Below are 16562 nucleotides of genomic sequence, written 5' to 3' on the forward strand. Positions count from 1 at the left end.
AACATCCAGTGAATTGGGATATTGAGTTGGATGATCAGCCATGATCATATTGAATGGCGGTGCAGGCTCGAAGGGCCGAATGGCCTACTCCTGCACCTAATTTCTATGTTTCTACTGGCTCCTGTGGAAGAGAGTTCCACAGATTCACAACTCTCTGAGTGAAAAGGTTTCTCCTCATCTCAATCCTTAATGGCCTTTCCCTTATTCTTACACTGTGTCCCCTGGTTCTGGACTCCCCCAACACGGAGAAAATGTTCCTGCATCTAGCCTGTCCAATCCCTTAAGAATGTTATATGTCTCTATAAGATTCCCTCTCATCCTTCTAAATTCCAGTGAATACAAGTCCAAACGATCCATTCTTTCATCATATGTCAGCCCCGCCATCCTGGGGATTAACCTGGTGAACCTACGCTTCACTCTCTCAATAGCAAGAATGTCTTCCTCAAATTAGGAGACCAAAACTGCACATAGTACTCCAGGTGTGGTCTCACCAGGGCCCTGTACAACTGCAGTAGGACCTCCTTGCTCTTATACTCAAATCCTCTCACTTTGAAGGCCAACGTGCCATTTGCTTTCTTCACTGCCTGCTGTACCTGCATGCTAACTTTCAGTGACTGATGAACAAGGACACCCAGGTCTCGTTACACTTCCCCTTTTCTGAACTTCTTGTTTTTGCCACCAAAGTGGATAACCTCACATTTATCCACATTATACTGCATCTGTCATGCATCTGCCTATTCACCTAACCTATCCAAGTCACCCTGCAGCCTCATAGCATCCTCCTCACAGCTCACACTGCCACCCAGCTTCGTGTCATCCACAAACTTGGAGTTTCTACCACTTCCACAGATGCAGGTCTAATATCCCATTCTTTAATCTATAAGCCCAGTCGATCCATTCTTTCATCAATGTAGAAAGTGTCAATGTCGTCCATGTAGAATGTTTAGGAAATAAATTTTGTTAACAGATTCAGAGAGAAACAATTAGAAACCACTGATGGAGTTTGTCAGAGAAGTGTCTTCAACGTGCCTATCTTCAGCTGATTCATTGAAGATATTTAATTATCTATGCAAATATTAGACATTAAATCAGTGTTCAGCTCCATTCACCATCCCTCTGATTAAAGTAGCCAAATAACAGCTTACAGGAGGACTTGGACAATATCTAGGCTTCGACTGGTAAATAACTGTCTGGTTTCATAAATGCTGGATGCATTTGCAAGAGGCAAGAAAATGCTCAGGCTTCAACATCTAACCTTTGACAGCAAGACCAATACTCTGGCACCTGCCATTAAGCTTTTGTATATCGCTACTGACAAAACGTTTAATTAGACCCGTCACGTTAACATATTGGGGCCACAAGAACAGACCAAAGGATCGATGGTCTGTGATCAGCGGCTCACCTCTTTGCTTGCACCATCAGCAGCATTTAAACCTGGAGCACCACCTAACTGATGTATTCAAAAGAAAATTAGATATAGCTAATGGAATCAAGGGATATGGGGAGAAAGCAGGAACGGGGTATTCATTTTGGATGATCAGCCATGATCATATTGAATGGCGGTGCTAGCTCAAAGGGCCGAATGGCCTACTCCTGCACTTATTTTCTATGTTTTCATGCTTCTAACTGATGAAACTGTCTTAAAGAAGGATCCCAACCCAAAAACTGTAATTTTCCTGCACAGATGCTGCCTGACCCACTGAGACCCTCCAGCAGTTTTTATTGCTCCCCATCAGTGGTGTTCTCTGGCTGCATTAGATACTAAACACTGGTTCCACTACAATTCATTGCTTGCATCTATACCCCACAGACCCAAAATCTCAAAACCTGATCCATAACTTGGATGTATGGTATCACCGATTAATACTCTGAAATTCTGAACATGAGAATATCACTGTCACACGGATAAGAATGGTTCAAGGGGATGGTCCACCATAAACTTCCTGTGAAAACTAAGTACGAACCAGAAATGTGACCTTGTCAGCAGCACCTACACCCCAAGAATAAAGTGCACTGTAACTAAGTGAATTGGATGAATGAAATGCATCATTTCACATTGAATGATCATTTGACCAACCGCCCTGAATGTTATAAAATTATGGCATTCATATAAATTATCTAAAAATATGAAATATTAACACAAAGAGTTTTGCACTTTCAATGTATCATATAGAATATCTTCAAAATTGGCATTATATCAAAAGTTTGTTTTGAAGCATTGTTAAAGTCAATCAAAAATGTAACTGGTTCATTAATCATTGGTGAAGCTGTGCAACAGTTCCTTCATTGACGAAACTTCAATGACCCTGTCATGGTCTTTGAAGATAATGAGAATCCCTTTGACTGTGAATTTGAATGAGGATTTCAATAGCTGTCCGAGAATGCCAAGAGACAGAACTTCTAACATCACATGATATTGGGAGATGATTTTTCAGTGTGCCTACCCACTTAAGTGCCTGGTGATTTCATAGCTTCTGAGCGATAAATTGTTCTCAGCATTGCGATATGTTGCAGTGCTGGTCAGCTGACTGTTTAGTTTAGCTTAGTTTAGAGATACAGTGCGGAAACAGGCCCTTCGGCCCACCGAGTCCGCACCGACCAGCGATCCCCGCACAGTAACGCTATCCTACTCATTAGGGACAATTTCTACACATACCAAACCAATTAACCTACAAACCTGTACGTCTTTGGAGTGTGGGCGGAAACCGAAGATCTCAGAGAAAACCCACGCAGTCACGAGGAGAACGTACAAACTCCGTACAGACAGCGCCCATAGTCAGGATCGAACCCGGGTCTCTAGCACTACAAGTGCTGTAAGGCAGCAACTCTACCGCTGCGCCACCATGCTGCCCTGACTGCTTATCAGTTGTGAATCAGAAGTGACCCGATTCTAAATGAGAGACGGGAAGAGAAAAGCATCAAAGCTAAAAGCAATGCTCCTGCAAAGGTTTCTGTTAATGTCTGCCTTTCGCCAAATGTTCAAAATGAATTCACTTTGGTCTTATGGATTCATGTTAATTGTATGCAAATTCAAAAACTAACTCATCTTTCAGAAGGTTAAAATGGAGTCTTCCCATAACTAGCCTTCAGTTTCAAGACAAGTTGAACACAGATCAGAACTCTGTCTGAGGAAATAAATCACTTAAACTCACTGACACATGCAGATGAACAGATTCATCTCTTTGTAACTTTGCCCTCCACTCCCATTTAACCAGACCAAAGAGTTTTATTATTCTGAACCATGCTTGCAAACTAATTGTTAATTGCCACGGTGAATCATGCGTACCATCTGTCTGAAATCTTAATTACCCTTTTCCTGGTCTTGTCTTTCAGGAATGGCTTTATTATCGTGTATAAAGCGTGGATGTACCATGGCTGGTTCACAAAATGGATGCCTCCAAAGCGCGCAGGGAAGCTGTCCTGCAGAGATCACAGAATCCAATGATTAGTAACTTCAGAGAAACAGAAAATCAGCTATGGTGACTGTTGCCTGTATATTCACAGCCACTGGAAGAGAATGTCATCTCTAATTATGATTACTTTTATTTGTACCACAGAACTCAACCCACAAGTTGCAATGAATGAAATAAGCGCTGCTTCTTTTCCATATTTACTTCCCAGGGTTCACCTGTTTAATCGCTTGCATTATGCAACACCAGTAGCAAAGGTCCCAGTGTTACCTGGGCTTTGCCTTGTTTTACTTGGATTTACACAGCCTCTTGAAGCAGATTATAATAACTGGAGTTGGCCCAGAACAGCGGGCACCAGTGCGGTGTGTAGTGGTGTGAATGTGATTTACATTTCCGAATAATGGCACGTGTCATTGGGTCATATGGCCCTTATGCTGAAACCGTCCACGCCGACTATGAACGTGGACACACGGCTTGAACAGGAGAGGTGTGGATGGGTTGTGGTGTTGAGGGAAAAATCTGAGAATGAAAGTCGAGCAGCAGATCTTTGGCAATTCACCCAGAAAATTGAGCAATTGAATTGGTGAGCAATAACTCGATTTAACAGACATACTAAGGGATGAAGGGTTTTTGCACTATCAGATAAGGCAAACAATAAAACCAAACAACACACAGCACTAACCTCAACTATAAACTTCTGTGTACTGGCTTTGGTTGCATTAAGGGGTGGGGGTTCTTTTGCACCTTTCTTCAGGCTATTGATTTAATGAATTTTTGGTTATTACATGTTTATGTGTATTGTGTTTATATGTTTGCCATGCTGCTGCAAATAATGACCTATATACCTTTGTCTTGGTTCCCATTTCCCTGCCCTCTCTCCTCATCTTCTACACTTATGTCTCCTTATTTCTAGATTATATTCACCCATCTGCCCATTAAAATCCTCGCTCACCTGGATCCCGCCATCACTTGTCATGCTTTGTGTGCCCCAACCTCTTTTCCAGCTTTCTCCCCCCTATTCAATCAGTCTGAGGAAGGGTCCTGACCCCAAACATCACCTATCCATGTTTTCTAGAGATGCTTCCAGATCTACTGACTTATTCCAGCACTTGATGTCTTTTTTTGGAAAGAAGCATCTGCAGTTCCTTGTATTAACTTCATCAGAGAGCTCTGTTATTCTTCTCAATAGGTCTTTATGTTTGCTTGCTCATGGTGGGTTTTTACCAAATTTCACATTTGAAGCTTAAATTTATTAGCCTGCAAGAGATAGATAGATAGATAGATAGATAGATAGATAGATAGATAGATATCTTGCAGGCTAACAAATTTAGCTTTAAATGTGAAATTTGGTTAAAAAAACCCACCATGAGCAAGCAAACATAAAGACCTATTGAGAAGAATAACAGAGCTCTCTGATATCTATCTATCTATAGATATCTATATAGATATAGATATAGATATAGAGATAGATGGATGGATAGATAGATATAGATATCTATATATACTTAATTATTCCTTAGTGTTCTCCATCCTCTGATACCTATCCCCAAATACAATATAAAAACAGAAATGCTGGAAATGTTCAGCAGGTCTGGTTGTTCTGCAAAGAGAGATGCTGAATTAACATTTCAGGTCAATAACATTTTATTACAGGTTATTTTTTGTTTTTCAGATTTTAGGGTTTTGCTTTTGAACCTCCCAAATCCAGTTAGCATTTAAGATTAGAAGCAGCACTAATGTTTGTTCAGTGCTTCCAAATCAAGGTCATGCATTTAAAGTTTACTCCAAAGAATCATATTACCAGAGAAAGAGGCCCTTTCAACATTTGAGTCCACTTTGACTCTTTGTAGAGCAATCCAATTCATTCCATAAGAATGTCACAGTGTTTTTTTTTTTTTCCTTCTCAGTGCCATTTTCTTGTACTAACACGTATCTCTTGATTCTCTTCATCATTAAAAATCGATCAATATCTGTCTTACACATACTCAATGACTCCACCTCTATTCCCTCTTTGACAGTGAATTCCAAACTATAACTTATCTTTGAAGAAGACTCCCGACCTAAAACGTCGCAATCCCATCGACAAACTGTACGGTGCAAGGGCCTCTGAGATGTGAGTGCCCAGAAACCTAAAGCTGGACACTCTCCACACTGTCCCCGTAGATGGAGATTGGGGCGTATTCCCCATTATGTGTTCTCCTGAAGTCAATAATCATCTCCTTGGTCTTGGAGGTGTTTCAGGACAAGTTGTTACATGCGCACCCGTTCACCAGGTTCTGCACCTCCGCTCTGTAGTTTGTTTCATCACCGTTGGTGATCAGCCCGATCACCATTGTGTCGTCTGCAAACTTGACGATGGTGTTGGTGTTGAATGCAGGAACACAGTCGTGTGTGAAGAGGGAGTAGAGCATGGGGCTTAGTACACAGCCCTGTGGTGTGCTGGTGCTCAGGGTGATAGTGGAGGACAGGTGCAGGCCTAGTCTCACTGCCTGTGGTCGCTCCGTCAGAATTTTCAGGATCCAGTCGCATATTGGTGAGCTGAGGCCTAGCTAGTGGAGTTTGGTGGCGAGCTTGGTGGGGATGACCATGTTTAAGGTAGAGCTATAGTCTATGAAGAGCATCCTCACGTATGTGCCCTGTCTATCCAGGTGAGGAAAACAGCATCTTTCCATGAGCAGTGTGTCTACTTAACAGCTGCACTACACATTACATTCTGGTTTGTAAGCCAATCACTTATGAACTCTCAAAATGCACTTTAGATATCTACATGTGCAATATTTAGCTAATCTCCCCCATTTTACTCTTGCACTTTATTTTTAAATGTTTTTAATTATAATGTTTTTTTTACTCACAAGTTTACAAGTTCTAGGAGTAGTATTCAGCCAGTCAGCACATCGACTCTACTCCGTCATTCATTCAATCATGGCTGATCTCTGCCCCCTAATCCCATTTTCCTGCTTTCTCATAACCCTTGACACCCATTCGAATCAAGGATTTTTCTATCTCTGCCTTAAAAATATCCACTGACTTGGCCTCCACAGCCATATGTGGCAATCAGTTCCACAGATTAACAACCCTCTGACTAAAGAAGTTCCTCCTCACCTCCTTTCAAAAAGAAATTCTGATGCTATGACCTCTGGTCTTAGACTCTCCCACCAGTGGAAACATTCTTTCCACATCCACTCTATCATTGTCTTTCATTATTCTGTAAGTTTCAATGAGGTTCCCCCTCAACCTTCTAAACTCCAGTGAGTAGAGGCCCAGTGCTGTCAAATGCTCAGCATTTGCTAACCCATTCATTCCTGGAATAATTATTGTAAACCTCCTCTGGACCCTCTCCAGAGCCAGCACATCCTTCCTTAGATATGGGGCCCAAATTTGCTCCCAGTACTCCAAATACGGCCTGACCAGCGCCTTTTGGAGCCTCAGCATTACATCTCTGTTTTTGTATTCCAGTCCTCTTGATAGAAATTCTAGCATTGAATTGTCTGCCATATAATGTGTTTTTACCATGTGCAAGCAAAGCACCAAGTCAAATTCCTTGGAGGTGTACATACTTGGCCAATAAATTGATTCTGATTCTTTTTTGTAAACCCGCATCTGCTGTTCCTTGTATCTACAGTGTACTTAACTCTCTGCTTTTTGCCCGCAGACCAATTGTCCATGCATGTTAATATGTTATCCTCAACTTCTTCAATAAGATTCCCCAAAAATTAATTTTGTGAAAATCCAAAGAAATCAAATCAACTGATTATCCCACCTATTCTGCTGCTTTCCGCATGCTGCCTATTTCTCTTCTGACTGGCTCTCTTTCTGATGATGGAGAAAATCACGGCAGTAGTCACAGATGACATTACTAAAGGATTGTCCAGTGAGGCTTCATTGGTGGAGCTGAGAATGCATACTGTATGCATTATACGTGTGGTACTCAGAAGCGAACACAATACTCCAGTTGTGCTGATGTATTCTGCACCTTTTGGACACCAAATCTAGACTGACATTACAGAGCATTATTAAGGATGTTATCATTAATCCAGTGACCTTTCCATCCCTCAGATCAAAGAAAACCAAACATTTGTTTATTTTCCTAGTCAACATTTATTTCAAACAATACCATTAAAGAAAATTTACTTAATTAACCTCTATTAGTCGTTTTTCCTGTGTAATTTGACTGAGCATAATTTGGCTGCCACATTGCCCCACATTATAATAGTTACCACTGAAAGGAAACGCTTAATTAAGTATTTTGAGACTTTGAGGTCAAGAGTGTTTAATTATAATATGTGCCAAAAACGGACCAATGAAATTCTTTCTTGCAGCAGCTAATAGGGCTGTAAATGCAATACACACAGATGAAATAAAATAATGAAGAAACATTCAATAAAATAATAACCGGAATACTAGGCAGCCATAATAGATCTATGTAAGCGCAATGTTTTCTTCACGGAAAAGAAGCTAATCTTGCATAACTATTGGAGCATCAAATTCCACTTCCAGCATCATCACTAACGAAACACTGAAATAACATTTGGAAAGCAAACTATCCTACATGCCTTGGACACGTACATGAATAGGAAAGGTTTAGAGGGATATGTGTCAAATGCAGGCATATGGAACAAGCGTATAGGACCTCTTGGTCGGCATGGATGAGTTGGGCTGAAGGGCCTGTTTCCGTGCTGTATGACTTATGCAAGCATAAATGCTTCAAATCAAAACCATTATCTGAAATATCAATGCAAATACTGTGCATGTTGGAAATCTGAGATGAACAGAAAAAGTTGGAAAACCTTGATGAGATTAGGATGTGTATTTACTATTTAAATTTATAATGTTTGTTTAATAAATTGAATAGGAAGAGCAATGTATCACACTCATGTGTTTCCTGCAGGATGTGGGAAGTCAGGGACACTGCTGGTGCTTCTAACAACTACACCTGCAGAAATTGTGCCCAGGTGCAGCTCCTGAATGAACGTGTTGGCGAATTGGAGCAGCAGGTGGATGACCTCCGAGCCATCTGGGAAAATGAGAGTTTCCTGGGCAGCACTTACAGTGAGTTTGTCACACCAAGGATACCAGAAGAGCAAAGGTGGGTGACTATGAAAAAGGGGAGTAGCCGTGGAGTGCAGGAGACCCTGGTAGTTGTGCCTAATGAAAACAGGTACACCCTCTTGGGAGCTAGTTGAAGGTGGTTGCCGGAGGTTGCAGGTAGTGGAAGGTAAGACCTGCAACCTCCGGCAACCACCTGCAACCTCTAGCAACCACCTTCAACTAGCATCGCAAATGGCTTTGACTAAAAAATTACCGATTTTTAAAGCGGCAACCTATTTTTAGTCGCGGCCGGTTTTGAATTTTTTGAAATAATCGCCGAAACATAGAAGAAGCAGAAACCACTTTCCACCATTAGGGAGACTGACAAAATCTTCCGGGAACCGCACGGAAACCTTGGGTGGGGCGCAAAGTCTCCAGAGGTTTCCGTTCAGGTTTCCTAAGTGGGACAGGGGCATAAGGCACACTGAATTGGTGGAAAGACAAGTAAATCATTCCATGCCTGTAAAGACAGTTTGGACCCCAGAAGGTAGGAGTTTTCACCAAAGTATTCCGTGGAATGTGCACCAGTAGATGGCGTAGGTATTTGTACAGACGAAGGAATGGACACTATATCCAAAAGGGAATGGAAATTGCAGGTGCTTGCACCTCTTCACCTCCCCTCTTTCTACCAACTATCTCCCCTCTACTTCATCAGTCTTAAGAAGGCTCCCAACCCAAAAACACTATCAGTTTATTTCCCTCAATGGGTGCTGTCTGACCCATTAAGTTCTTCCAGCAGTTTGTTTTTGGCTCAAAGGGAATGTGTTTCTTCAGATATTGTGTCACACATGTAACTACATATCTCTAATATAGCAGCTTATATCTGAAGCACATTGTTACATGTTACATGCATTGATGTGATACAGTGTTCCCTCCATCTTGTCCATAGGCATCCTAATCTCAGTTAGTATCATCTTCATGTCTCAGTTAGACAGCATCATCTTCATATCAACGTTTGCACATCCTTGGCATAAAAGCAATTGACCCTTACCTTATATACAGTAACCTTGCTTGGGGAAAGTACACAGTGATTTAATATGACATGCAGTTTATGCCTATTTTATTCAATAGCTTAAGGCAGAGAAAACCAATCCCAGTGAATGAGTCTCATGACTGTCGTCCTATTAAGAGGCAGATACATTTCATGTTAGGAGAGGGCTTGCAAAAATCATTGTTCTCAAGTTTTACTCGAGTGGAAAACTGAAAATGTATTTTGATTCCTTCCGTTATTGTAGGGTGTGTCAGCAGCTCGACTCAAAACATACCCGTCCATCACTGACTTAGTCTAGCAGCCATGCAGAAGGATGTAACTGTGGACTTTTAAACGTTCCATTTTGAGATGTAAAATTATTGGGTGTGAATCAGATTCCTCTACTATAAGCAGGTCTGAATAAACCATACGAGAAAAGAGATGGGTGTCCCAACTCATATTTTTGTCATTTTCATACAATGCATTGAGTCTGACTTGTCGCTGACTGTTAAAAATGCTTCATAAATGGTGTCCTAAAGCATGGAGGCCTTTCTTCCCACAAATCTATCCAACCATCCAACATTTATCCCACTTTATTCTCCTCAGAATTCCCTCAACTCCTTCCAGATTCTACCATTTGCCCAAACACGAGGTACAATTTACAGCATCCAGTCCTTCAACCCCATCTGTATCTTATCTAACGCCAGTTACAGATCATCACAATTTCCTTGTACCATATTTAATGATGCTCAAAACAAGCTAAAATTAAAATTTGATATTTAATGTATTTTTGCATGTTAAATCCTGCTTTTAAAAATGTGTATATCTTCACTCCTGGATCTATCCCTTTACTCCCCCACTCTGCTCATTCTCTATTAATTTACCAACATTTGTCAGGGGGCAGTTCCCTTCAAGAACTATGTTTATCAAGCACCTGCCCTTTCTTTTGTTTCTTGCAACCTTCCCATTAACTTGCAATTTGGTATCATCATTAAAGTTATTTCCACAACTAAATGGCTTATGTACTGTATATGGACAATAGGAGCTCTGGAACATGTAACTAATCGTGATTTGCTACAACAGACAATAGACAATAGGTGCAGGAGTAGGGCCATTCGGCCCTTTGACCCAGCATCGCCATTCAATGTGATCATGGCAGATCATCCACAATCAGTACCCCATTCCTGCCTTCTCCCCATATCCCTTGACTCCGCTATCTTTAATATATATAATAATAATAATAATAATCTTATTTATATAGCACATTTTTAGTCAACTTGCATTGACCCCAAAGTGCTTCACATAATTACATTACATTTACACACAGGCAAAGGTGGGTGAAGTGTCTTGCCCCAAGGACACAACGACAGTATGCACTCCAAGCGGGATTCGAACCAGCTACCTTCCGGTCGCCAGCCGAACACTTAGCCCATTGTGCCATCTGTCGTCCCACCGTTTTAAGAGCACTATCTAACTCTTTCTTGAAAGCAACCAGAGAACCAGCCTCCACCGTCCTCTGAGGCAGAGAATTCCACAGACTCACAACTCTCTGTGTGAAAAAGTATTTCCTCATCTCCATTCTAGATGGCTTATCCCTTATTCTTAAACTGTGGCCCCTGGTTCTGGACTCTCCCAACATCCTGTCTCTAGCCTCTACATTGGAAAAATGTTCATTTACTATTTTGCTTTCTATCATTTTTCCATTGCCCTGGTTAAATCAACCCTTCACTTCAAAGTTTGGAAAGAGATAAATGATCGCAGTGAAGGTTAAGGAATCAAACTTCATGTAACATGTAACATGTAATAAAATAATGGAGAATCTACTTAATGGTGAGAGATCAGGTAGTGTTGATGTTCAAAGATGTGCTTGTACATTAGTCACTGAAGGCCAACTTGCAAGCACAACAAACGATTAGGAGGACAAATGGTATGTAATTATGATAGGGTTTGTTTACAGGGATCAGGAGGTCCTATTGCAATTGTATTGGACTTAGAGTATTGCGTGTCGTTTTAATCACCTTAGCTAAGAAAGACTGCATGCTATAGAAAGAATACAGCCAAGATTTATTGGACTGGTTCTAAATTTTGCAGATTTGCCACAGAAGAGAGGTTGAATTTTCCATTGGTCTGGTTAAATCAACCCTTCACTTTAAAGTTTAGATAGAGATACATGATCGATTTAATACAGATAAATTGGAGGAACAGCATCTCATATTTCAATTGGGCAGCTTACAATCCAGGGGTATGAATTGAGATTTCTCTAACTTCAAGTAACCCCTGCATCCCCTCTCTCTCCATCCCTCCCCCACCCAAGTCATGCCAGCTTTTCATTCTCACCTAACAAACGTTGATAATGGCCTTTTTCCTTTATCATTGTTACTTTTTTGCATATCTTTCACTCATTTGTTCTATATCTCTCTACATCGTCGTCAATATCTCTTGTTTCCCTTTCCCGTTACTTGCAGTCTGAAGAAGGGTCTCAACCCGAAACATCACCCATTCCTTCTCTCCAGAGATGCTGCCTGTCCTGCTGAGTCCTGAATGGAAACCTCTGTAGACTTTGCGCCCCACCCGGAGGTTTTTGTCAGTCTCCCTACCTGCTTCCACTACCTGCAACCTCTGGCAACCTCAGGGAACCGCACGGAAACCTTGGGTGGGGCGCAAAGTCTCCAGAGGTTTCCGTTCAGGTTTCCTAAGTGGGACAGGGGCATTACTCCACCATGTTGTGTCTATCTTTGGTTTAAACCAGCATCTGCAGTTCCTTCCTACACATTGAATCAATTGGTACTCTGTTCACCATTATTCAGAAGAATATGTTTATGTCTATTTTGTCTATTTATCAGAATACACATACAATGAGCATACACATTGTAGTTGCTGTTACTCTCATTAGTGCTTTGTTTAATAATCAGATTACAAGAGATGTTTTTAACAGTTGATGGCACAAATTAACACATTCACACAGCAGATGGATGTATCCCAAACACTATTAATAGTTCCACAACAGCTGCAATGTTCTACTGAGAAGTTGTGAATTGATCAAGATTTAATTTAACACGAGTGATTTCGAAACATAGTCCTGACATTGCAAGATTTTCTGCACAGGAGTTTTTTTAATAGTTAGTTACTGACTATTAATACTTGGGTTTTTCTCTATATCACTTACTACTATGTTAGATACGTAGCTTGCAGACACATGGCCCACCCTATCTAATCCTTTTAGTGCAGAGATGCAACGCTTATTAAAATGGGATTACTGTTGAATTCTAGCTTACAGACCACTGCCATTTAATAGTTTGGCTCTGCACAGAGTCCCAGGTAGATGAGCTACAGTATTTGCTGGCACAAACTCCCACAGCTTCAGCTGATTTCCAAAATAGGTATAGGAATTTTTAACAGAAACCATTCAATATTCCAAAGGCATCAACATCAACTAGGAGAAAATCAACTGCATGGAGAAATTTGGAACATCATATTCACAGTCATATACTTCTATTTACCTTGAATTTTATGATTTGATTTTTGCATCAAGAATAATTTTGATATTCACCAGATTCATCAAATATTCTCTGATAATGCCCATATCTCGTACCTGGCTAACGGCCACAAGGGCCACACAACTCCCTTCTATATATAGATTCAGCCCATGAGAGAGTTCCAGAGATTCACCACTTTGCGTGAAAAAACTTGCAAAGGATATTTAAGGATAATCCCAAAGGACCCTCAATTTTCTGAGTTTACACGGATCCTAATGCAAATATCGGAAAAAAGGGTCCTGTCCTGAAACGTCGCCTAGCCATTCCTTCTACAGATGCTGTCTAACCTGCTGAGCTGCTCAAACACTCTGCGTTTTACTCAAGATTCCAGTATCTGCAGTTCCATGCAGTGCATGCAAATATTATTGCCTTGTTCCCATTGCCTTATGACTATAGGATTGTGGGACAGGCTGGATATAAAGGGCTGGCATCACCCGTCATATTTGATCTGCCATTGAATACTCCAGTCATTAGTCCAGCTCCATCATATGGGAATGCTGAGGAAGTCCAAGCATTAGCATTGGGTGGATTGGTGGGTGTAGCAATGAACACTTCACCCATTTTTTTCCTTCACTAGCATTCCTTGGGTGCTCACAATGGAAAAAAATATTTTATTTTTGCTCATTAGTTTCCTCCAAATGCTCATTGCATCTTCCTTGTTTAGTTTAGTTTAGTTTAGAGATACAGCACAAAAACAGGCCCTTCAGCCCACCAAGGCCACGCCTACCAGTGATCCCCGCACATTAACACTATCTAAACACACAAAGGACAATTTACAATTATACCAAGCAAATTAAACTGCAAACCTGTACGTCTTTGTAGTGTGGGAGGAAACTGGAGATCCCAGAGAAAACCCTGGTCGGTCACAGGGAGAACATACAAACTCCGTACAGACAGCACCCATAATCAGGATCTCTGGCGCTGTAAAGCAGCAACTCTACTGCAGTGACACTGTGCCACTCATAGTAACAGAATTTCTCTGGTTGCTGCTTTCCATCCTACAAACCTGATTTTTGTTTTGTAGATTGTCCACAAGATGATCCTACCATGGGGCACCCCATTCCCTCCCACTGTTTCCTTTGGCATATCTTTGATCTTTCTTTCCTCATCATTCCAAATGCTGTACTCATGAATACAAGAGAAGCCTTGATGCTGATGTGACCTTTTGCTTCCCTTTAGCCTCTGACTTTTTTTTCCCTATTTTTACCAGGACCACACAGACTTCCCCTAATTGCACTCTCCCACTCTTATAGTATTCTAATGAGACACAGAAGTGTGGAATTCCATAATACTCAATACAGATCCTTTTTGCTAAATTAGCCAGATTTAAAAACTCAAGCTTTGTATATATTTTTTTTAATCTTTTTGATTTGCCTTATCCACTTTCACTTTGTGACACTCCACCTAACTTCCTCTTTAAATAAAGTAACTTCATTTGCTGATCTTTCCCTGTACTGCTCCATTTGATTATCTTTTACTTGTTACTCCTATTGCATCTCACGAGGCCAAACAGCTTTCCTTCACTGAAAGCAAGTCAGTTCTTTTCCTTTCACACTAGTTCTATTTAATCCCACTTTTACATCCTCTCTCTACACACTAGGATAATTTACAGTGGCCAATTAACCTACAAAACCGCACATCTTTGGCACATGGGAGGAAACTGCAACATCTAGAGGATACTCACCTTGTCACATGGAAAACATGCAAACTCTGCGCAGACAGCACCCGAGGACAGGATCGAACCCAAGTCTCTGGCACTGTGTGGCATCAGCTCTACCGGCTGTGCCACTGTGCCGCCCATGGTTCTAATGGTTCTAAATAGCTAGTCTTTCCAGTTTGTTTTCCTCATGATTGGGAAGTGCCTAATATCTGCACAGTGCCCTTTGCTGATAGGTAATTCACCTTTCAAGAATAATAAAATATCTTATTATTGTGTCTTTTGTGGGTGATGAAACAGTTACGGTGCTATATTTTCTGAAATTCTGAAGCTGACAAAGAACAAAAAACATACAACACAGAGATATAACACAACAACAGCAAACATAGAGCACGAGAACAGGCCCTTTGGCCCACAATGTCTGTGCTAAACATGATGCAAAGGCCAACTCTTGCCTGCCTGCACATAACCCATATCCTTCCATTCCCTACATTTACGTTCTGCGTAAAAATGTTGCCCTGCACATCTTCTTTACACTTTGCCCCTCTCACCTTAAACCTACGGCCTTCAGTATTTGATATTTTCAATCAGGGAAAAAGGTTCTGACCGTCGAAGATTTTAACTGTGTAAAACAATGAAACTTTTCATTCCAAAATAGATGAAAAAAAACCATGGAATTACTAACCTGCAATCCCTCTATGGCTAGTCTCAGAATGGTGGGAGTCAGTTTGGAGGCTTGTTTGAATGTGAAATTACTCCAGTCTATAATTAACACAAATCCATTTATCTGTAACTCTGGATCTTCAATCAGGATTTCCAGGGACAGGAGAATAGCTCGGAGAATGTCCACAAAGGTATTCCTAAAAAAAATGGCATACAAGAACAAAGGGATTAGAATTATTCTCCAGTCTTTGAAATAGATCCACAGACCCAATGATTCTGAAAGGATATTTCAATTTGGGGATTTAATTGCTGAAATATTCCATTTTAGTCAGTGGCTCATTTCTTCTTACATATGATATATATGCGATTTCCAAACCAGATACTAAAATCCAAATATAATAAAATGGAAAAGCAGATGGTGGTTTATACCAAAGAGAGACACAAAATGCTGAAGTAACTCAGCGGGTCAGGCAGCATCTCTGGAGAAAATGGATAGGTGACATTTCTGGTCGGGACCCTTCTTCTGACTGATTACAGAAGGCTATAATCAGTCTAAAGAAGGGTCTTGACCTGAAACGTCACTTATCTATTTTCTCCAGAGATGCTGCCTGACCCACTGAGTTACTCCAGCATCTTGTATCAATCTTTACAAAAATCCTTTTTTTTCCCCCAAGTTTACAATAATTCGGATTTCCTACATTTCTCTGATATTATTGGATTGATTTACAATGTGCAATCTGATTATATTAGATTTTCTTGGCACTTCTATGACCATTTTTATTCAATTCTATAAATATTTTTTAAAAAGCCTGCTACAAGGACAGTTCTTAATACTTTTGTATTAATGGAAAGTAGTTTCAGCCTAATGGGCCTGTCCCACTTAGAAGACTTTTAGGCGAGTGCAGGAGACTCTGCGCTCGCCACATGGTCGCCACATGTTCGCTGGTGGTCTCTGGTCAGTCTCCTTCATGGTCACGAGGAGTTCCCGCATTCTGGGAACTAGTCGCGGCCTCAGTATGGTCACCGAAAAATTTTCAACATGTCGGTCGCCAGGGAGAAAATGGATAATACTGTAGTCATAGGTGCAGTTGTAGTGGGGCCGCCATGTAGTTATGGGTAGTCGAGGTAGTCGTAGGTAGTTTTAGTTAATCGCCTTTGCTGACTGATCATTTTCATTGGCTCATTGGGGAGAAAAACGTAAGCAGGAGTTTTCAGAACCAAGGACAACCAACCGGTAA

At 40.9% G+C, this 16562-nt stretch overlaps 1 protein-coding gene across 4 annotated transcripts in view; it reads right to left on the reverse strand.

The window, feature by feature from the left end:
- Positions 1–16562, reverse strand: part of LOC129696267 (clavesin-1-like) — a 90221-nt gene that overhangs the window by 37418 nt on the left and 36241 nt on the right. For 3 of the 4 annotated variants that reach the window (XM_055633997.1, XM_055634000.1, XM_055633998.1), the window contains exons 3-4: positions 15347–15521; positions 3310–3420 (exon numbers count right to left, since the gene is read on the reverse strand). In XM_055633997.1, coding sequence (XP_055489972.1) covers positions 3310–3420; positions 15347–15521 — 286 coding nt within the window. The remainder of the gene's footprint in view (positions 1–3309; positions 3421–15346; positions 15522–16562) is intronic. The other variant, XM_055634001.1, reaches the window with a different exon arrangement.

Source organism: Leucoraja erinacea, chromosome 4, assembly GCF_028641065.1.
Source record: "Leucoraja erinacea ecotype New England chromosome 4, Leri_hhj_1, whole genome shotgun sequence".
NCBI classification, from domain to species: Eukaryota; Metazoa; Chordata; class Chondrichthyes; order Rajiformes; family Rajidae; genus Leucoraja; species Leucoraja erinaceus.